At 36.0% G+C, this 23615-nt stretch overlaps 1 protein-coding gene across 1 annotated transcript; it reads right to left on the reverse strand.

Annotated features, from left to right (window-relative positions):
• Positions 1-473: 473 nt before the first annotated feature.
• On the reverse strand, positions 474-23376 carry LOC127877476 (stomatin-like protein 2, mitochondrial). Its single transcript, XM_052423395.1, has 11 exons — positions 23237-23376; positions 18285-18413; positions 17405-17504; positions 16750-16808; positions 16002-16134; positions 14880-14936; positions 14172-14264; positions 11881-11979; positions 10245-10324; positions 9708-9836; positions 474-1057 (listed from the first exon to the last, which is right to left on the reverse strand). Exons 1-11 carry the CDS (start codon positions 23276-23278, stop codon positions 857-859), a joined length of 1122 nt encoding a protein of 373 aa, XP_052279355.1. The 5' UTR covers positions 23279-23376; the 3' UTR covers positions 474-856.
• Positions 23377-23615: the final 239 nt, after the last annotated feature.

A 23615-nucleotide genomic window follows, 5' to 3' on the forward strand; every position in this document is an offset into this window, starting at 1 on the left:
TTGGTGATGGAGTTCAGATTTTTAGCTCTGTTCTGATAAGCTGCCTCTTCTGTCTCTTTTGCAAGCATCTCTAGGTAATTCTGCTTGCTTGCTCTAATACTTCGATTGACGCTCCAATTTGCTTCAGTGTTTTCTTCTTGTGCTTTCACTTTTGAGGCTCGTGTTTCGCTGTTGTTTACACTCGCCTTCCTCTCTCGTTTTTCCCCTTTTTCTGAAGCATCTCTGCTGATATCCACTCCTTGTGGGTGTAAGATTTGGATCACAGTACTTATTGGCATGTTGAAGACACTGCTTCTTTCACTTTCTGCCACTTCTGCTCTTTCGTCTCTTCTTCAAGCAGCTCCTCTAGGACCTGGAACTTGTTGGAGTGCTTCCGGGTGTCTTTCAGTGAAGTGAACATGATTAGTTTTTCAAAGTGAGTACATGTGCACACATATTCCTTTCTTACTTATACTCATTAAAAACAACAAATGTTCTATCTACATTTTATATTCTATTTTATTCAATAGAATTTAGCAAAGGTTCACAATTGTTGACAACAGATTTGCAACTACTCATGCTATACACCTTCAATGCATCATTTCTTATTACACACAGTCTTTAATATGTCCTATAATGGTCGATAAAAATAGCAAAATACTGGGAATCGACCTGCTTTGCATTTGGTCTTTTTTCAGAAGAGCATATTAAAGAGAAAACATAAACTGTTTGATGTTCAATACATATTTGACTGAATCCCTTTAGCAGACATCATAATTTCTATCATAATTCTGTAAAAATTACATTAACTTTAAAGTCATATACATCATACAAATAAAGACTTTCACGTTCAACATAATCTAGATGTATTTTCTCATCATGATGACCTTTTAAAGTTTTTACTGACAATGTCATCTTTATGTCTTTCGGTTTCTAGCTCAAGCTGTAATTTGGATTCAGGGAATTCTTCCTTCACTTTACTGAGCTCTTCGGTAATGAAAGCATCCACATCTTTGTCTTTGTCTTGAACAGTATTTGAAGTTGAAGTATCAGCCAATTTCTTGTAAATTGACATTGCCTGAAATCAGAAATATTATACATTATTTTGAATGGAACATACTGGTGAATTAAATATTTTTGAGAATTGTCTATATCTGATACAACAATCTTTAATCAAACCTAGGCCCCATTTGCTGAAAGTAGACCAAACAAACTCATTTGTCATAGAAGAAGTCCTGATTTCCAAAAGACTTTCAAAATGTTTGTTTGTTAACGATACAATGTATGAATATCAAATGTACAAATGCAACAGTTAACAAGAGCACCGCCTTGCGGGTGCAGACCGCTCATCTATTTTCTTTTTAAAGGTGAAGGGACTCTCAATTTCAATCACAAAGGAGGGAGGGGTGGAGTGAAGAGGGGTGTATAGTGTGGGGGTGTGGACATTTGTTACATTATCTTCCAAAAATGCGAAAAAAAAAATGGAAAAAAAAATTCGGGGGTGGGGGGGGGGGGGTCAGTGGGGGGGAGGATATTCTTGGGTGCGATGGTTGGACGGTAAATAAAATAATAAAAATAAATATTAGTTTTTTTTAACCGTTTCAAAAAAAAAATTTGGGAGGGTGAGGTGGGGGGGGGGTAAAGTGTGAGGGTGTGGTGGTGATTTGTGAGATGAAAAAAATAAAAATAAGGGGGGGGGAGGATTCCGGGGGAGGGGGATGGTTTGGGTGGAGTCTATTGTGGTATGTCCGGTAAGAATAGTTTTGTCAAAGTATCAATCAAATCTAATCATAAATAAAGAAGTTAAAGCAATTTTAGCAAAATTTAATAATTTGACCTTGAGAGTCAAGGTCATTCAAAGGTCAAGGTAAAATTCAACTTGTCAGGTACAGTAACCTCATGATAGCATGACAGTTTTTGAAGTTTGAAAGCAACAGCCTTGATACTTTGAAGTAAAGTGGATCGAAACACAAAATTTAACCATATATTCAAAGTTACTGAGTCAAAAAAGGGCCATAATTCCGTAAAAATGACAACCAGAGTTATGCAACTTGTCCTTTTACTGTATCCTTATGATAGTTTGCGAGTGTTCCATGTATGAAAGCAATATCTATGATACTTTAGGAGAAAAGTGGACCAAAACACAAAACTTAACCAAATTTTCAATTTTCTAAGTATAAAGGGCCCATAATTCCGTCCAAATGTCAGTCAGAGTTACATAACTTTGCCTGCACAGTCCCCTTATGATAGTTAATAAGTGTTGCAAGTATGAAAGCAATAGCTTTGATACTGTAGGAATAAAGTGGACCTAAACACAAAACTTAACCAAATTTTCAATTTTTATAAGTATAAAAAGGGCACATAATTCTGTCAAAATGCCAGTCAGAGTTACATAACTTTGTTTGCACAGTCCCCTTATGATAGTTAGTAAGTGTTGCAAGTATGAAAGCAATAGCTTTGATACTTAAGGAATAAAATGGACCTAAACACAAAACTTAACCAAAATTTTCAATTTTCTAAGTATAAAAAGGGCACATAATTCTGTCAAAATGCACGCCAGAGTTATCTAACTTTGCCTGCCCAGTCCCCTCATGATAGTAAGTAAGTGTACCAAGTTTGAATGCAATAGCATTGATACTTTCTGAGAAAAGTGGACCTAAACGCAAAACTTAACTGGACGCCGACGCCAACGCCGACCCCGACGCCAAGGTGATGACAATACCTCATAATTTTTTTTCAACAATAACATGTCAACACTACCAGTAAATGAGTCTCGCTCTGAGAAAACTGAGTCCGCCCAGGCTAATCAGGGATGACACTTTCCGCTTTTAAGGGTTTTTTAGTTTCAAGGAAGTCACTCCTTACCGAAAATCAAGTTTAGGCCAAAAAAGTCAGCCCTGCTAATCTTGGACGACATTTTACATGCATTAAGCCCATGTCAACACTACCGGTAAATATAATTTGGGCTGTGCTCTGGGAAATAGGGCTTAACGCTTGCTATTTAAGTGTAGTCCCAAATAAGCCAGTGCAGTCCCAAAAGCCTTATAAGGGATGACATTTTCTGCAAAAACTGCCTTTCACAGGGCAACAGATAAGGTTCGTTTTATCGTTTTTACGATTTGTATTTGACAGAAAAGGAATTGAAATTTAAAATCAATCTAACAGATTATGAAAATAGAAAAGGAATTGAAATCGATTCTTCATCGTTTAGTTGTTCTGTTTTCCGCCGTACTGCGTTTAATTATAATTAGTGTATTGCAACCTTTAGTGTTGCCGTAATATTTTCAGTTAGTTCTGATAGACAACGTTTTGGGCCAGTGTCAATATAAAAAGTTACTTCCGCCGAAATAAGTTCGGGAAAAGGTTCTCTGTTAAACACGGTTGGGTTAGGAAACTTTCATAAACGGCGTGCGCACCCAATATTTTACAATCGGTTACGAGACCCAAACCGTCGGGAAAAGACATTGTGAAGAGTATACTATCACATTTAATAGCGCAGGTGGTGACAGATTCTAAAATATTCCGCTCAAAACACCGCTGCGATTCCGTGTCTCAAAAACTCACAACATCGTGATTTCCACTGGCTTGTCATTGATGGAGAGGGTTTGGCAATGTGAGTGTGCACTGAGACTGAAAGGCAGGAGTGTTGAAACTGGTTTAAACTTCATGACTCCATCATCCATTTGTTAATATACAATTAAAACTAATAATTACAAACAACCATTGTCACTGTAAATTTATAATGACTTAATTGGAATAAAAGTTGCTGAGAAATTGAATTATCAATAATTAAAAATGAAGCGCTAATCTGATCAAGAAATATATGTACATTTTGATCAAATTGTAAAAAAACTATTTGACAAATAGTTTTGAGGGAAAAAACTATTTGTTAGAAAAAGCTTGCAGTGAAAACGAAATGACCTTAAATCTTATCTGTTGCCCTGCTTTTAAGAAAAAATACCGGTACCATACAATCAGAAAGTGAAGTCCTTGATAAGCATGTGAGGATTGCACAAGATCATCTGGGACAACACCTTTTACAAGAGAGAAGCTCATTCAGTATGTGTAAAAACATGTGTTATTTCCAAGTAGAAAGTTAGCAAATAGAATGACATAATTAGGCAAGAACAGTCCTCAATTTGTAGAGCAGTACATTATGTGTGCATCAGTCTGATGTTATTACGTGAAGTAATCGTTCCCTTGCTTACACACTTGCTTCAGTACCTTAATAGACAACCCATCTAAAATAACTGTCAATACACTAAACCAGTTATCTCCCTTTTGATTATAAAATAATGTTCACACTTTTGAATTTATGTACACAAGGTAACACAGGGTGCAGGATCAACAGGGTTCACAGAGGTTTACACATGGGCTGGACAAAATGTTAACACACCGTTAATAACTATATTTTGCAAATATCTCAAGTTACTGAAACACATTAGCAACAAGAAATGTGTTTGTCAGAAACACTATGTCCCCTTCTGCGCCGCTTTGATTTTGTTTTTTTAACCTATGACCTTGAAGGATGACCTTGACCTTTCACCACTCAATATGTGCAGCTCCATGAGATACACATGCATGCCAAATATGAACGTGCTATCTTCATTATAGAAAATTTAATGCAAAATGTTAAAGCTTGGGCAAACAAACCAACAGACCAACAGACTGGGCAAAAACAATATGCCCCCCACTATAGTGGTGAGGGATATCAAAATCTTCAGTGCATAAAAGACAGGTTTTCTTGCAGTTTGTGCCATTATCTTAAGATTTTAAAATAGGTCATTGAAAACATCTTAAATCTGTGCAAAACTGTCGTTTGCGTGCAGCATAACTGTGTACATTAATGCGCTACACATAAACAAGAGGGCCTGAAAGGTCCAAAGTCGCTCACCTGAGATAACAAGATATTGGGACAAATCTTCTGACCAAGTTTCATGAAGACCGCCCCTTAGAAGGCATGTTTTTCAAGCAAACATAATTATTTTTAAACTCATCCATGATATCATTGAGACCAATCTTCTGACCAAATTTCATGAAGATTGGACAATAAATGTGGCCTCTAGAGTGTTAACAAGCTTTTACTATAGCCATATTAGGAAAAATGCCCCGCCCCTGGCGGCCATGTTTTTCAACCAAAGGCCATCCTTTTTTAACTCTTCTAAGATATTATTGGGATGAATCTTCTGACAAAGTTTCATGAAGATTGGACAATAAATGTGGCCTCTAGAGTGTTTTTACTATAGCCACATATAGCCATATAAGGAAAAATGCCCCGCCCCTTGGCAGCCATGTTTTTCAAGCAAAGGTTACCATTTTTAAACTCATTCAAGATATCATTGAAAAAAAAAATCTTCTGAGCAAGTTTCATGAAGATCGGAAAATAAATGTGGACTCTAGAGTGTTAACAAGGTTTTACTATAGCCATATACATGTAAGGAAAAATGCCCCGCCCCCTAGCAGCCATGTTTTTCAACCAACCGACTTCATTTTCACACTCGTCTAAGATATTATTGGGATGAATCTTCTGACCAAGTTTCATGAAGATCAGAAATAAATGTGGCCTCTAGAGTGTTAACAAGATTTTACTATAGCCATATAAGGAAAAATGCCCCGCCCCTTGGCAGCCATGTTTTTCAAGCATACATAATCATTTTCGAAGTCAACCGTCATATCCAGAAAAGGAATGTTCTGACCAAATTTCATGAAGATTGGACCAAAAATGTGACTTCTAGAGTGTTCACATGTTTTCACATTATGCATATAGAGAAAACTGCCCCGCCCCCTGGCAGCCATGTTTTTTCACAGATTTGAACCATTTGCGAACTCGTCCAAGATATAAATGAAACCAATGTTTCCACCAAGTTTCATGATGATTGGGCCAAAATTGTGACTTCTAAAGTGTTCACAAGGTTTCTCTATAGCCATAAAAGGAATACTGCCCCGCCCCCTGGCGGCCATGTTTTTTAACGGACCGGAACCATTTTTGAACTCAACTAACATAACATTAACACAAACATTTTGACAAAGTTACATGAAGATTTGGCATCAAATGTGACTTTGACAGTGTTCACAAGGTTTTTCTTTTTTGACCTAGTGACCTAGTTTTTGACCCAGCATGACCCAGTTTCAAACTCAGTCGAGGTAACAATGGGACAAATGTTCTGACCAAGTTTCATGAAGATCGGACAAAAAATGTGGCCTCTAGAGTGTTCACAAGGCAAAATGTTGACAACGGACGACGGACAAAAGGCGATCACAAAAGCTCACCATGAGCATGTTGTGCTCAGGTAAGCTAACAAGAGGGCCTGAAAGGCCCAAAGTCACTCACCTGAGATAAAAAGAAATGACCTGTTCTTTGCAGCCCAAGATATCAATGAAACAAATGTTCTAACCAAGTTTCATAAAGAATGAACAACAAATGGCCCTCTGGCGGCCATGTTTTTTTTAACTGTGCTGAACCATTTTTGAACTCTTCCAAGATATGTCCAAATTTCACGAAGATAATGTCATCTAGACTGTTCACAGGTTTTCACTATATACATATAAAGAAAACTGCCCACTGCCTGGTGCCCATGTTTTTCCACTTATCACGATCATTTTCAAACGCGTCCGAGACATCCACATAACTAATGTTTTGACAAAATTTTATGATGATTAAGTAAAAAATGTGACTTCTAGAGTGTTCACAAGCTTTTTTAATATATAAATATAAGGAAAAAGACCCCCCCTGGCGGCCATGTTTTTTTTTATTGATCCAAACCATTTTCGAACTTAAATGTCGTATCCAGGTGTGGCAGTACAGTCTCGTTTACTTTCCCATGTGAACTGGTCACGGGATGGTTACGAGTTATGTAACTTTGTGAGCACTTATGTAATGCGGAAATATTTATTCCACAATCGCTTATTCCAGTCAGGATGACACTGCTGACTGGTTGTAATTCAATTAAGTAAAGGTATTCCCGTTTACTTGAATCATTTTATAAACATATTATTCAACAGTAGGCTGTTTTACACTAAACAATTTAGAAATATGAAAATGTATCAATTTTATATTTCATTTCATCAATATTGTGTATCATTCATTACCGTTTTATCTTCAACTTTCTGACATTGTTTAAATACATTAAGCCTGAAAATGATTAATCTTGATAAATGAACTCCGCAAATAAGAAAGGTAAATCTTGATTTTGAAGATTATTCTGAATTTGTTTTTTATCTCCAGAAACTTATAATTGAAATTATTTCCTTATTGTTTTCATTGACTATCCATTTGATATTTGCTAACATATCTTTAATATTATTATATAGAGTGAATCATTATGGAATCTTGTTTTAATATGAAGTTCCCATTTAAGTTACATATTTTTTTGTTAATTGTTAAAAACATGCTTTAAATACTCCCACTGTGAAATAAAATATATCTAACAGTTCAACCAGCTTTTATTACTGACCACTGATATTTACATCTGGCATACAGTACAGTGAGAGGGTCAGTAAGCTGAGTGGTAAATAGTTACACACTGCAATGATCAATATCTGGGGTCTAACAAATTCTAGAGCAGAACTAAAAATAGATTGGGAAATATGACTCAGCAGGTTACTGGAAACAATGGAGATAGATACTGTAAAATTGTGTACATGTTGTCTTCATTTCAGCTTTCTCTTAGTTGACAGGCTTACCATAAGTAATAATGACTAACACAGTTGTTAATTATGAAAATTCTGTGTTATGAAAAATTAAAAAAAACAGTTTATGGTACATAAAACTGACATAATAAAACCAAACTTTACTACACAGGACACAAATGTTCTGACCAAATTTCATGAAGATTGGGCAACTGAATTAAATAAAACTAGAGTGTTAACAAGACTTTACTATAGCCGTATAAGGAAAAATGCCCCGCCCCATTGGAAGCCATGTTTTTCAAGCAACACATAATTATTTTCGAACTCATCCAAGATATCATTGAGACCAATCTTCTGACCAAATTACATTACGTGGCCTCAAGAGTGTAAACAAGGTTTTACTATAGCCATATAAGGAAAAATGCCCCGCCCCTTGGCAGCCATGTTTTTCAAGCAAATGTAACCATTTTCGAACTCATCCACATTGAAACCAATCTTCTGACCAAATTTCATGAAGATTGGACAATAAATTTGGCCTCTAGAGTGTTCACAAGGTTTTACTATAGCCATATATAGCCATATAAGTAAAAATGCCCCGCCCCTTGGCAGCCACATTTTTCAAGCAAACGTAACCATTTTTGAACTCTTCCAAGAAATCATACAGACCAATCTTCTGACCAAATTTCATGAAGATTGGACAATAAATGTGGCCTCTAGTGTGTTAACAAGGTTTTACTATAGCCATATAAGAAAACTGCCCCGCCCCCTGGTGGCCATGTTTTTTCACCGATCTGGACCATTTTCGCTCTCATCCGAGATATCAATGAAACCAATGTTTATACCAAGTTTCATGATGATTGGGCCAAAATTGTGACTTCTAGAGTGTTCACAAGGTTTCTCTATAGCCATATAAGGAATACTGCCCCGCCCCCTGGTGGCTATGTTTTTCAACTGACCGGAACCATTTTTGAACTCAACTAACATATCATTTAGACAAACATTTTGACAAAGTTACATGAAGATTGGGCATCAAATGTGACTTCTACAGTGTTCACAAGGTTTTTCTTTTTTTTGATCTAGTGACCTAGTTTTTGACCCAGCATGACCCAGTTTCGAACTCAGTCGAGATATCAATGGGACAAATGTTCTGACCAAATTTCATGAAGATCAGACAATAAATGTGGCCTCTAGAGCGTTCACAAGGCAAATGTTGACGGCGCACGACGGACGGCGGACAAAAGGCGATCTCAAAAGCTCACCATGAGCACATTGTGCTCAGGTGAGCTAAAAATGTGGCCAAGAACACAGGCTTATTAATTTAAATACAGAAATTCTTATGTAGTTCACATTTCTTCATTGCAAAATGTCTTCATTTCAATTGTTCACCTTGCCAGAAAATTGACCAATTTGACAGTTTGAAGAGGGTATTTATTGGATTTTATAAAGCATCGGTTCAACTCAAAATGATCAGAGAATTTACTATTTTCATCAGTCACATAAGAAGGGAAAGAAGGTAATCTAATGAAGGGTTCACCTACATGTATTTTGCAATGGCTTTTCTTAATATTTTTTTTTACATATTTTCAGGTAAATTTTAAGTTTTAACCTTAACTCAGCTGTTATTCAGAAGATTAAAGTATGTAGATTTAAATTAAAAAATTACTGCCAACTTTTTTCTTTTTTTTTAACTCAAGCAAAATACATGTTTATGATAAATTTTTTCCTTAAATTAAAAGAAAGCTTATAATTGAAGGGAACAAAATATAATTTCTGAAAATTATTCATCATAGAAAATAGAATAGTTTACCTGCATCATGCAAAAATGGATCTTCCGTTATATGCTTCGAGAGCACCTCGTGACCAGTCTGCCCAGTTGCACTGTCATAGTCACGAGCCACCCTGTCCGATATAAAGTAACGCAAGGGTCCATGGTCTAATTAACAGACAGAGTTGCTCCTGACTAGACTTTGCAAATGTGTGACTGGTCTGGAGCTGTGTTGGCCACAAATGGCATAAGACCAATCTTCACATGACACAGATCATGTAACAAAATGGATTCATAGATTAATAAGAATACCAATGCCAGCAATACAGCTCACCTGTGCTACCATGCTGCTCACATCTCCGGTATTTGTAGGCAGGAGGACCGTATTGGAGGTCTTAGCCAGTTTTCCAAACGCCTCCACATATGACTCAGCAACTCTCATTGATACAGCGTTCATTCCATTCTATAAAGTCAAACATAGTACCATTTAAAGGTGCATGTATCACAATGTCGGACATAAGTTTCTATAACATTATAAAACATATTTAAATACTATAGATGTCTTTGTTTTGTATAATATGAGTTGTTGCAGTTTTCAACAAGATTTCAGTTATATCACAGCAATAAGATATTTAACTCTTTTCCTATGTATGCTGGTTTACCCGTACTATGAAATGGCAACTGCCCAGCGTTAATCAGAGGTAGGGGGCGAATTGCAGTAGAAATAATACCATGACCAGTAACCACACATGTTATGTTGCAAGGCATAAAACACAAACATGTTTCATGTCAAGGTTAGTTTAAATAGATGTTGGCTTAATCAGTAATCATAATTCTGATCCAGATTGCAGACAATTTCTTCAGCACTTACATTTCTTGTGAGAGCCTGTGCCACTAGTGCAACTGATACGGCATTTGCCCGTGCCTTGGCAATGGTTGCTTCAGCCTGACCTAAAACAAGATGGAATAACAGCATTGCATCAAAGTATGTTTATTAACGCAATAAATAAATTTCATTTGTAATAGCCATTTTAGGTTATCAACTTTATTGCACCTTTTTTATGGTGCCTGAAAGAGGAGAGCATATTGTTTCAGGTAAGTTCGTCTAAATTCTTTTTTTCGTGGAAATAAGATGACGAGGATGTGAAACAAAATTCTCTGATAATTTTTCCAGCATTTTCATTTTGTTAGCTCCTTGAATACAGTTGTAGCCTTAACTGTCTCTGAATTCTTATTTGCATGGAAAATAGTTTGTCAGGTTGTTAATCCAATGTCTGATAAACTTTTTTACCCCTGGTCATGCATGCATTATGTCTATCAAGTCCTTTGTTTCCTTGGAGATCTTGACCAGGTATTATTTGATTACATGCAGAGTATGAGGCATCCTTGAAGGATGGACATAAGCATGATTTCAGATTGTTACACTCCAATGATTTTACATGGTTATTTGATAAAAATAGTAAATTTCATCATACATTTGTTATTAATTCTGTACCAGCTCTCAGAAACTAATGATCAGAATTTGATGAAATTGTATGAAGTATCTATTTTGGGTAAAAATGAACATATTGTTTGTTTGTTTCTAGGGAGTTTTTCCCTTTCATTACAAAGAGGACATCTTATAGAAACTTTTTGTTCATGATTGGAATCTTAAGAATTTTATATCTTAGTTTGATCTTATAAGTTGAACCTGCCAATATTGTATTTCTGCTCTGTTTATTTTAAGGGAGTTTTTGATCTTTCGTTAATATGAGGACATTTCACAATTTTAGGCAGCTTCCTTGCAATGGGGTCATGTGCATATAACTAGGTTGTTACATTACATTTATCTTTCAATGAGTACTTTCCTAATTGTATTGTTTGCATGCTTTCATAAACCCACACATTGACATAACCCATTATCTGGGTTTTTTATCAGTTTCATCCATATTCCTGTTTTTTATTTGTGTACATTTATTGGATGAAGCTAATGTAATGTTAGAGTAATGTTAACTGTGTTGATAAATGAAACATTGCGGTTTCATTATGGCAAGAATTAATAAAGACATTTAATAGCAAGGATTTTTCAACCACAAGAATCATTCAACAGCAAGAATATATGTGATATTTGCTGAAATTGCAACAAGAACCACCAACATGAGGTAAGTATAAAACTAAGAAGTGGTCATGTAAAGTTCCACTCGCCCACTTGCCATGGCCAGTGAATATGCAGTTGGATGATCTTCATTCATCAAAAGATAGTTTAAATGCATTTTTCATGTTACAATGGTAACATGCCATTGGCCAGTTTGGTCAGGAGGCACTCTGTCAGCTACACTGTCAATTTTTGTTGTCTTATTAGCGCAAAGTGTAGCTCCTGACCAGACTGTGATACGCTGTCCATACATAGCATAAGAACCACTTTTTCAAGACATGACTCATATATGAAATACATTCTGGTATAAACATTTATTAACCTAAGCGTTACAAATGGCAAATATACACAACTTGTTCACGCAGTATTTTACCTTTAGCTTCATTGACCTGCTCTGTTCTGTTGGCCTCTGAGTTGAGAATCCTGGCCTGCTTTCTGCCTTCAGCTACATTGATCTCTGCCTCTCTTTTACCTGAAATTTAGTTTAAACCTATTTATTTTAGCTCGATCAAACCGAAAGCCCCTGGCTTATTGAAACGCTCTCAAGTCTATTTCCTGGGCCTAGAACCAGTACATGGTGTCTTTGAAGGAATTCTAAAGAACGCTACCACAGTAAGGATCAAACCCATGACCTCAAGGCAAACACCTTATCCATTACACCACTGTGACCCCAATTTGTCTGAAATTTAAATATGGATACAGTAAATACATTTAAACAGAGACAAAATTGTCACAAAACCAGGCTTTAAATGTGAACAAGAGCTTGTCACAGTAGTGCCAAATCCCCGCCGAAATGTGTTTGCTTGTATGACAACATTTGTTTTAGAGAGTAGAATAATATTTGTAAAAACAAATAAAGGGAGATAATTCATTATGCTCCGGACAAAAATTTACTTTGAAATTAAATAAAGGGAGATAATTCAAACACTAAGGTAGATAGAGTTATGTTTCTTAGTCACTGCACTTCTCCTACTTGCCATCTGTTTATATTTCAAGTTTCAAGTAAATCCCTTCAGTAGATTTAGAGTGATGCTCCGGACAGAAATTTACTTTAAAATAAAAGTGGAGATAATTTAAAATCTAAGGTAGATAGAATTAGGTTCTTGGTTACTGCACTTCTCCTAGTTGCCATTTGTTTATATTTCAAGTTTCAAGAAAATCCCTTTAGAAGATTTAGAGTTATGCTCCAGACAAAAATTTACTTTAAAGTAATATAAAAGGGGAGATTTTTCAAAAACTAAGGTAGATAGAGTTATGGCTCTAAGTCACTGCACTTTTCCTACTTGCCATCTGTTTATATTTCAAGTTTCAAGTAAATCCCTTCAGTAGATTTAGAGTTATGCTCCCGACAAAAATTTACTTTAAAATTATATAAAAGGGGAGATAATTCAAAAACTAAGGTAGATAGAGTTATGGTTCTTGGTCACTGCACTTCTCCTAGTAGCCATCTGTTTATATTCTAAGTTTAAAGTAAATCCATTGAATAGATTTGGAGTTATGCTCCGGACAAAGTTTCGGCCTGATGGACAGACAGACAGACAGAAGGACAGGACCAATTACTATATCCCTTTTGAATTTTTTTTCCGCGGGGATAAAAAAGTCTGATAAAGGGAGACAACTAAAACTGAACTGATTGTTTATAATTAACCCCTTTTGATTCAAAATAAATCTATTTTTAGTAGTGGCGACCTTGACCTTGGAGATATTGACGTTATTATTTCGTGTGACACACCTTCCCATGATGGTGAACAAATGTGCCAAATGATTTTAAAATCTGACAATGAATGACATAGTTATGGTCGGACAAGCTTATTTATGGCCATTTTTGACCTTTGAACTCAAAGTGTGACCTTGACCTTGGATATATTGACGTAATTCTTTCGCGCGACACACCGTCTAATGATGGTGATCAAATGTCCAAATAATTTTAAAATCTCACAATGAATGACATATTTATGGTCCGGACAAGCTCATTTATGGCCATTTTTGACCTTTGAACTCAAAGTGTGACCTTGACCTTGGAGATATTGACGTAATTCTTTCGCGCAAAACATCGTCTAATGATGGTGAACAAATGTGCCAAATGATTTTAAAATCTTACAATGAACAGCAAAATTATGGCCCGGACAAGCTTGTTCCGCACGCCCGCCCACCCACCGACATTCGCCAATCTAATAACCATTTTTTTCCACAGGAGGGAAGCCCATACTTAACTGATGTAAATTTTTCCTGATAAATTATTTTATTAGCTTTCGAAAACAACCGGTGTGTAGTTGATTCGTTAAAAATTGTTCGAGTTACATGGTTTACAGTAAAGATGGTGTAGTTTTTCGGCAAATGAAGTTGCACTCCTTGTTTCTATATATATGGAAAAAAAAAATAATAATACTATGGGCTTCCCTCCTGTGTTTTTTTCCTTCGGAAAACATGATTAAAAACATTAAAAAATGAATCATTTTAGGAAGCATTGCATCACATTTCTCTCACATTGATTCTCTTTCATAAGTTTGAATGAAGTCATTCCATTCATTCCCGTAAAAAATAGGTTTCCTAAAAAACTTGAACCAAGGCACAGCATCAACAAAAGGACATAAGAAAGCCAGCCAAAACAAGATAGCAAAACAACAACTTTGCAGTACTTATTTTGTATGTTGGAGAATTTACCTTCAGATTCCAAGATGGATGCTCTCTTTTTCCGTTCAGCCTCAACCTGCATCTGCATTGCATCTCGAACAGCTTTTGGTAAGTCAATGTTTCCTGCCAATAAGTTTGTAGTCAAGTTAGTGTATAGCTTATTACTAGAGGACACCATATCCGTTGCAACATTTGTAAGCAAGTTTAGGAAGGTTGTAAATTTTTTAACCACATATCAGTTTCATAAACATTCACTTCATTTTCAGCGTTCATTGACAGACAGCAAAGTAACATTTGTAAGTACATGTCATGATCAGTCATGCACCCACAGTGATGAAATAACTCACAATTTATCAACAAATTGATTTTTACCATTTTCAGTTAAGCATAAATAGAAACAATTGATTTAAATTCTGGATTTGAAAACAGAAGTTCTCAACTGCATACTGGTACATTTGAGCCGCGTTCTGCAAAAACTGGGCTTAATGCATGTGCGTAAAGTGTCGTCCCAGATTAACCTGCGCACAGGCTTATAAATAAGGACTCTTTCCGCATAAATTGGATTTTTGCTAAGAAGAGACTTCATTTAAACCAAAAATGTCATATAAGCTGAAAGTGTCATCCCTGATTAGCCTGTGCAGACTGCACAGGCTAATCTTGGATGACACTTTACGCACATGCATTAAGCCCAGTTTTCTCAGAACAAGGTACATATAAATTCAAGTTGACAACACTTACTGATTTCATATCTCAGACAAGAAATGCCCCAGGAGTCAGCAGCTACATTAATTGCCCCTGAAATACAACTCTGACATGTTAAATAGAATAAATGGAGACAAACAATTTAATACATAAACACTTAATGGAGACAAACACCTAAATACATAACCACTTAAAGCCCAAGTCCTAAAATATGTCCAAACTAAATGTGTCCGTAGGTCAAGGATGCCGCAATCATCCACTAATGTTGGGCAAAACACACCAAAATAACAACAAAGTGAGACGCGTAAACATTAAGTTAAATCATGCTAGCAGTTATACTTTTTGAGTTGTATGGGAAACAATTCCATAAAGTTATTTTTTACATGCCTTTGTAAATAAATTCACCAAAAGAGCATATTCCAATGCTGATTAATATGTTTGTAAATTTTCAACAATCTACCAACTATACTTTGCGATAAATACACTGCATTAGTTCAACTAAATGGCCATGATGGGCCCTCCAGTGCTCACCTGAATTCACGGACACTCATTGTTGAAGACTTCAACATATTTCAAACACGACGTCGGTCATATTTTGTTTTAATGTTTGACCTTAGTTTTTCTATGCATCTGACCCAGTATCAAACTTGGCCTGGATATTATAATGATAAATTGATGGTCTAGTTTTAAAAATGTTGCCTCCAAAGTGGAATTTTCGTTTTAAAGTTTCATCTGGTGACCTAGTTTTTAGACAAAATGTATATTTTTAAGTCATTTCAACATGGCCAAAATATTGGTAAGATATACATTCTGACCAAGTTTCATAAAGATTGAGTCATAATCATGGCCTCTAGAATGGTAAAAAAGGATTTTTTCAGATCTTACCTTGTGACCTTGTTTTTGGACGCACTTGACCCAGAATCCAACTGGGTCTAAATATTGTCTTAATAAATATTTTGGGGAATGTTTAATCCACATTGAGCCATAAATATGGCCTCATTGACGACGAATACCACACACCCGACAACAACAGACAATGAACATACCGCAACCCAAATGGTTGAGAGCTCTTCGTGCTAATAAAGGTAACACAATGGCACACCTGGGGCACTTTGTGAGATAGATGAAAACTTTACACAGTCATCTACAAGTACTTACAGACAATCTTTTCATTGAGCGTCTCTCGCTCTTTGAACACCGAATCCAGGCTGATTTTCCCGATTTCTGACCTCATGGTGGTCTGTGCCAGCTGGGTGACAGCAAATTCTGGGTCTGTTACACCATAACTTGCCTAATAGAAAGGGAAGAACAAATATTTAAGCAACGCTTTGGGAAAACAGGGTTAAATGCATTTGAGTAAAAGTTTTCCTAGATCTGCCGATAAGGGACAACACTTTCTGTCTAAACTGAATTTTGGTTTAGAAAAGACTTCCTTTAGACAAACAATTCCATGAAAGCGGGAAGTGTAATACGTGATTAGCCAGTATGAACAGCACATGCCTATTTGGGTTAGCACTTACTGCACATGCATTTAACTAGATTTCCCAGAGCATAAATCATTTTATGATTTTTGAAATTAGAGTCTGAATATTCAATTATGTGCTTTGCTAAGATGCTGATAGCAATTATTGTTATATGAATGGCATATTTATACAAAATTGTGAATACTTTCATGCGCATTTTTTCCTGATAACAACTTCAATAAATTAAAACCCATGTACAAAGCATATACATGAAGTACAGGTCTAACCAACTACAACGGTAAATCCATTACAACCTTGATTTTCCAATTTTCTAATAACACTAATTAAACAGTTATATGTAAAACAGCTGTGTCTGTTGGTTTAGAATGTACACATTTAACAATCAGCTTTCTACCATACAAAACTGGCTAGCCATTACTTACTTTATATGGGTCTTTAACTTTCATATATAACACTCCATCTATGGTTAAGGTAACATTGTCTGAAATAATGAAAAAAGGTTATAGTGAATGAACAGTTGATATAACAACATGTTTTGTGACACATAAACATTCCTAAAGTTCTACAATATTTAACTACAAAATAAAGTTACACTGGTGCCTCATGATACAATCCTGTAACAGGTAACAGATTTAATAAATAAGCCCCCAGTAAATTATTAACTATGCCCCCAGTAAATTAATAACTATGTTAAGCATGTAGAAAAACAGATGGTGGTGTGTGCCATCTAGCAAAATGTTTTGAGAAAGTTTAAATAGGAATAGACATACTGGTACATGTAGTACTTTTGTCACTGCATTGTAGTTTGGTTATTTATATTGCAACTTAAATTCTGAGGTTTATTTTGCTGAATTGCAGTTTAGAGCTTAAGGGTTGGTCAGTGACATCAGCTAAGGACCCCAAAGACACATGTCAAGTTTCAAGTCCTGGTAGTAACTGCAATATATTTAATTAATATACTCATTATGCCGAGTATCATACTTAATTGCTGGTAAGATTTATTGTCAGTGACCTAAAGTAGTTACCCTGAAGTATCGAATCTAAAGGAAGAGGTTGGTAAATGAGATCAAATCTTACCTGCAGTGATGGCGTGTTGTTCTGGTACTTCTATAGCTTGTTCTTTCAATGTATGAGCATAGTGAATGCGGTCGATCACAGGAACAAGAATGTTCAGACCCTGGCAAAAATTACACAAAACATATATTACCTATTTCATAATGAGTTAGACTGATGCTCTCTGGACAACAGTTACATCTGCATTCGCTAGATAACAATAAAAGCAATTTTGTCCATTTTCTTGGAAAAACTAGTACTTCGTGTCTCTGGAAAGATCTTTAAAACGCTTCTGGAATAGAGATCAAAACTAGGACCTCCTGGCAACAAGACTGAAAGAGTTTCGCTACACTATGGTTTCAAAACAGATTTATTTAGGAGTTGTGTGAAACAATTCAATAACTGAAAATTTTGCATAACCCATATAATTATTTAACGATGTATCAAGAAACAAAAGGACCAAAGCTCCAGACTGCTCAATTGTGAACCAAAGAAATGAAGTGTTTAAAGCAGGTTTTGTGGTGCTAATAAATGTGGCTTCTACCTTGCTTTTTAACTGAAACCATTTGTGATCTCAGCTTAGATATATCATAAGAGAATTTTCATAAACTTTAAAGCTGATGGGACTATTTAAGTATTCACAAGGTTTCACAATAGCCATATAAGGAGAACTACCCAGCCCTGTAAGACCATGTTTTTTAACAGTCCAGATCAATTGTCAAACGTAAGAACAAATTTTGCCAGCAATGTGAACACAAAAACTTGCCATAAGAAATTGCGTCCTTGTGAGCTAAAACTTGTTTAAAAAGGAGTTATATCAAAATAAATAATTATTTTCTGAATGAACACTTCTAGTAATTTTTCAAATGATATAACGTTTAAATTACAAATGAAACAATCTTACCGGATTTAAAATCTTGTGAAACTTTCCAAACCGTTCCACTACCCATGCTTCCTGCTGAGGCACAAACAAGATAATTGTGTTGGTTCTATCTGAAGAAAATCTTTCCTGGTTGGCAAAGATGGTTAATTTCTGAAATAAAATTCAACTGTATAAACCCCTATAGAAACAAGAGCTGTCAGAGGACAGCGCGCTCGACTATTCGAGTGCTTGACAGTATAACGTAAGCCATCACGGGGAAATTGTTCATATTCAATAATTTATTAGACGATCTTTCAAAAATAAAAAAAGGTAAAAAAAAAATTTTTTTTTGGGGGGGGGGGGGGGTTGAGGGGGGTATAATGTGGGGGTGTGGTCATTTATTAGACAATCTTTCAAAAATAACAAAAGGAAAAATAAAAAATAAAAATTTGGGGGGGGGGGTAGGGGGGGTGAGAGGGGGTATAATGTGGGGTGTGGTAATTTATGAGATGATATTTTAAAAAAAAATGGGGGGGGTATGGGGGGGGTGGGGGTGAGAGGGGGGTATAATGTGGGGTGTGGTAATTAAATAGATGATTTAAAAAAAAATGGGGGGGGGGAGGTTGGGTTGGGAATGGATTCTGGGTTGGGGCATGGGGTATTGTTTGGGTGGAATCAATTGTGGTATTCAGGTAAGTGTTGTTTTGTCAAAGTAATGATAAAATGTGATCATAAATAAAGAAGTTATGGCAATTTAAGCAAAATGTTCAATTATCTAAGTGTAAAAGGGGCCATATTTTTGTCAAAATGCTTGATACAGTGATCTGCTTTTGTTTATAGGTTGGGGTCATGTTGGTAAACAATTACAGTCCAACCCCTCTTTAGCAGCCAGTCAAGGGAAACGGCCAAATTGGCTGCTTAAGCAGGGTGGCCTCTTAAGAGGGGGTTGGGTCATAGAGAGTCTGGAGTTGATGAGTGCATGGCCAACTGTTCAATTTTTGTATAAACAAAATGGTAAAAGTGTTCATGTACAAAACAATGTATAGACTTAAAATAATTTTATTTCTTCCTTTCTAAAGTCAGCTATAAAAAAACGTTTTTATTCAAAAAAATATTCTATTTATCTGTCTAATCATCATCATCATCAGAATCAAGTCAATGAAAAAGAATCATTCTCATGATTGATTGTTTACACAATGCGCGTTGTATGGTCCCAATGCACTTAAGATGGGAATAGTTGTGAATCAGTTATGCGTGAATAACTACCGTGTCACTATCAATCAATAATTTAATTGGTTTATTGCAGTTTTATGGCTTTGTAAACCTGCTGCACAATTGGTCCTGACAGTGATCCCCTCAACGATAAAATCGTGGCCACTTACTTAAGAGACTGATAATAGCAACCGGGTGTAATCCTCCCGGTAATCGTGCTTTTCATGCATACTATTATAAAAACATTTTTTCGTAAAGGGTTTTATCAAAATTAATATTGAAATCATTGTAAATATAAAACAAATATAAATGTTTTGTTTAATTCTCAAATGAGAATAATAATTTGTAATCCGAAACACACTCCCGATTGTTTTATGTTAACGAGACGTTTACAAATTCTAGCATCAAAAAAGTCCTCATGTATTTCCTTTGTCCTGACAAAAGCGCGAAAATTATGCACCAATGTACAATGTCACGGCATACCCATGGAAAGCATGCGTGTATTGATTTATGGATAAAAACTTTGTAGCACAGAGAACATGTAGATCAGTTGATTTCAGTTTAAAGTTTCGTTGTTCTTTTCAACTTTTAATTAGCCGATAATTGTCATAAATGTGTGCTTGAAAAAGTTTGATCCAACAGCTACAAATAATAAATTATAAATTAAGAATCTCTTTTCCAGTAATAATAGATGATATTAGCACGTGCAGAAACAAAAAGATCAAACGGTCGCATATTGCTTTTAACCTGATAACCCAATAATCCGCCGCTTATAAATTGCAATTTGCAAACTGGCTGTCAAAATGTTTATCACACATCATGCTTCAGTACTACAGAGCCTAAACGGCAGACTGGAAGTACGTATCGATTTTTTCGCCGTTGCGTTGGTGTAATTTTGCCAATGTACATGACTGACTTACTCGCGCTTGACCACTCATATGGGGGAAATTTAACATTTGGGATGCAAAATTGCTGGCCGGAGAAGCAGGGTTACCGCTTAAGAGGGGTGCATTATATAGTGTTTATCAACTGTCGCGGCACAGACCGGCCACCTACACGGGGCGACCGGTGATGAGGGGTGACTGGAAGTAGGGGTTGGACTGTATGCAACATATAAAAGCAATATGTCAAATGATATAGGAAATATTTGGGGTAGTACGCAAACTTTAATATAGATTTATCAATAATATGCATATTCTAAGTATAAAAGGGGCAATAATTATGACAACATGTTTGATAGAGTTGTCTGCTCTTGTTTATAGGTTGGGGTCATGTTGGTAAACAAGTTTGCAAAATATGAAAGCAATATGTCAAGGGACATTGAAAATAGTTGGGGCAGTACACAAACTTTAACATTTGCTGCATTTTCTAAGTGGAAAAGGGGCCATAATTATCACAAAATGCTTGATAGAGCTGTTTGCTATTGTTTATAGGTTGGGGCCATGTTGGTAAACAAGTATGCAAAATATGAAAGCAATATGTCAAGGAACAAAGAAAATATTTGGGGTAGTACGAAAACTTTAACATTTTCACGCTAACGCAGACGCTCACGGCGACGCCGGGGTGAGTAGGATAGCTCCACTATATATATTTCATATATAAAAGTCGAGCTAAAAAATGTTACCTTTAGTAACTTGATTATGCATTTTACAGCAGCAAATGTTATTGGGGGCAAATAATTCACTGAAGAATGTGGCCTTGCAACAAAAACGGAGGGGCTATTATACTTAAAACTTCATTTCATTTTTTACAAATATGTGGTACTTAATTACCATGCTGGTAATTCATATTTTCTTTGTTAACTATATATGTTTTTATTTGTTATTTCCTTCCAACTTTTTAATGCTGCATTTTAAGATTCTGATTATTGTGTCTAAGGAATGGAGTGAAACACTTGCATTCAGTTAGCACAGCCTTCTGAAATAAAGTTACCCAACTGTAAAATGACTATTTAATCATGTTTTTTTTAATTCTCACCCAAATTTTGTAACAACGCCACTATACCTTTATGTACACAAACTGTCAGAAGTGAAAGATACTACTTTGAGATGACCCCATCCCCAAGGAATTGTGTGTTATAACTGCTCGACATGGATTGAAACTGAATACAATGAGCAGGGCTTTTTTTCCTTCTTTGGGACCCGCCGAATAAAGGCCCCTTTCCCCTCGGATTTTGTTTCCCCTCAGCAGGTAAATTTTCCCCCAGATTTCATTTTTTATCCCTAAAAAAAAATAAAAAAAATTTAAACTTTAAATGCATAAGTTAACCTGATCCAGTGTAGAAAATATAACACATTGCATAATTAAACTAGAAATGGCGCGGCAGAGGCCGACGCATATCCCAATGCCGCATGTTTGACCTAGGGGCGCCCCAGGGTTGGTAATGGGGCCATGCATAGTTGAGATGGACCGTATTGTCATAAGAGAAGTTCAGTATCAATTAGAAGTGAATCGGTGTAGAAATGAAGAAATTATAGTAAAAGGCAATTTTGGGTGGGCGTGGCCTTTGTGGGTGGGGCGCCCCAGGGTTGGTAATGGGGCCATACATAGTTGAGAGTTACTGTATTGTCAAAGGAGAGGTTCAGTATCAATTTGAAGTAAATCGGTGTAGAAATGAAGAAATTATAGTAAAAGCGATTTTGGGTAGGCTTGGCCTATGTAGGCGGGGCGCCCCAGGGTTGGTAATAGGGCCATGCATAGTTGAGACTGACTGTATTGTCATAAAAGAGGTTCAGTATCAATTTGAAGTAAATCGGTGAAGAAATTAAGAAATTATAGTAAAAGGCAATTTTGGTTTGGTGTGGCCTATGTGGACGGGGCGCCCCAAGGGTTGGTAATGGGGCCATGCATAGTTGAGATTAACTGTATTGTCATAAGAGAGGTTCAGTATCAATTTGAAGTCAATCGGTGTAGAAATGAAGAAATTATAGTAAAATAACAAAAAAAAAATGAGTAAAAATCTCTGACCCGGCCCAAACCCAACCCCCATAACTTTTGACCCAGGGGTCAGATCAAATTTCCAAATAGTGCAGGGTCGCACATATTCTTATAGCAACCATGTGTGTAAGTTTCAAGGTTCTGGTGCTTATAGTGTAGGAGGAGATAGTGGCCAGGACGGACGGAAGACAGAGATAACCACAATATCCCCACTTTTTCTCCGAAAAAGCGTGGGGATAATTATCTGTTGCCTTAGATTTGTTTTAAAAAAAGCACAATATGTTCAATTGATTATTTAAGACTTTCCTGATTTTCCCCAAAATCTGACGTTTCGCGTGATTTTTTTCCCCAAAATCCAGCATTTCACGCGATTATTTTTCCCATCAAAAAAGGCCAGGCCCTTTCTCCAAAATAAGATAAAAACCCCTGATGAGTTTTTTGTTAATATGTGTAATTTACATACTTATACGGTTAGATTCAATACAAATAGCACTTTAATTGTAGTTATTAGCATAGCCTTTCATCCCACGAAAACAAAGAAATGTGTCTAATTCAGTAATTGCTGATGTTAAATTTGCAACGAATATGTAAAAGGTGGATCGGAACTGGAGGAATGACTCTATTGTGCTTTTATGTTGTTTTTTTCAATTTTTTACCTTCGAAACACCACTTTACTGACCATGCAATATTGTTTGTATTTGCGTCATTTTCCACACTAACTGACTAAGCTACGACTTACATAACAGTAACAGTAATTCGGACAACCAATGTCAAACTTTCGCCGACAACGACACTGACTTCCTCGCTATTACCCATTATACCCAGATGTTCAAAATAAACAGTACCTTTGCATCTAAGAAAGTTCTTCTTCCTAAATGTCTTAACATTTTCTTCAATATTAAAAAAAACGAAAACAAAAAGTATGATCCTACCGGTGAGGATTACTAATAAAATGATTTGTTGTAAATTCCACAAACAAGTTGTTCAAAAGACGGACACATTTACATGATATTGCGGGTCTTTTTAAATAATCTTTTTAATATGATAATAGGTGCTACCTAATTTACGGGCAAAAGCTTATTTGATGTTTGCTAAAGATAACACGGGCAATATATGTCTGCACATTATCATGCAGCAAAACATTCAATTTCTTTACAAAACAATATGTAATTTAGCAAAACAAGTTTATGAAGCTATGCTTTTTGTATAGTAACCCCTTGTACT

This window comes from Dreissena polymorpha, chromosome 4 (assembly GCF_020536995.1).
Source record: "Dreissena polymorpha isolate Duluth1 chromosome 4, UMN_Dpol_1.0, whole genome shotgun sequence".
NCBI lineage: Eukaryota > Metazoa > Mollusca > Bivalvia > Myida > Dreissenidae > Dreissena > Dreissena polymorpha.

Coding starts and splice junctions, on each gene's coding strand:
- LOC127877476 (XM_052423395.1), bottom strand. CDS start 23,278: ATGTTAAGACATTTAGGAAGAAGAACTTTCTTAGATGCAAAG. Junction 17,505..18,284: donor TTCACAAGATTTTAAATCCG/GTAAGATTGTTT, acceptor AATTTTTGCCAG/GGTCTGAACATTCTTGTTCC. Junction 10,325..11,880: donor GCAGGTCAATGAAGCTAAAG/GTAAAATACTGC, acceptor ATCTTGTTTTAG/GTCAGGCTGAAGCAACCATT.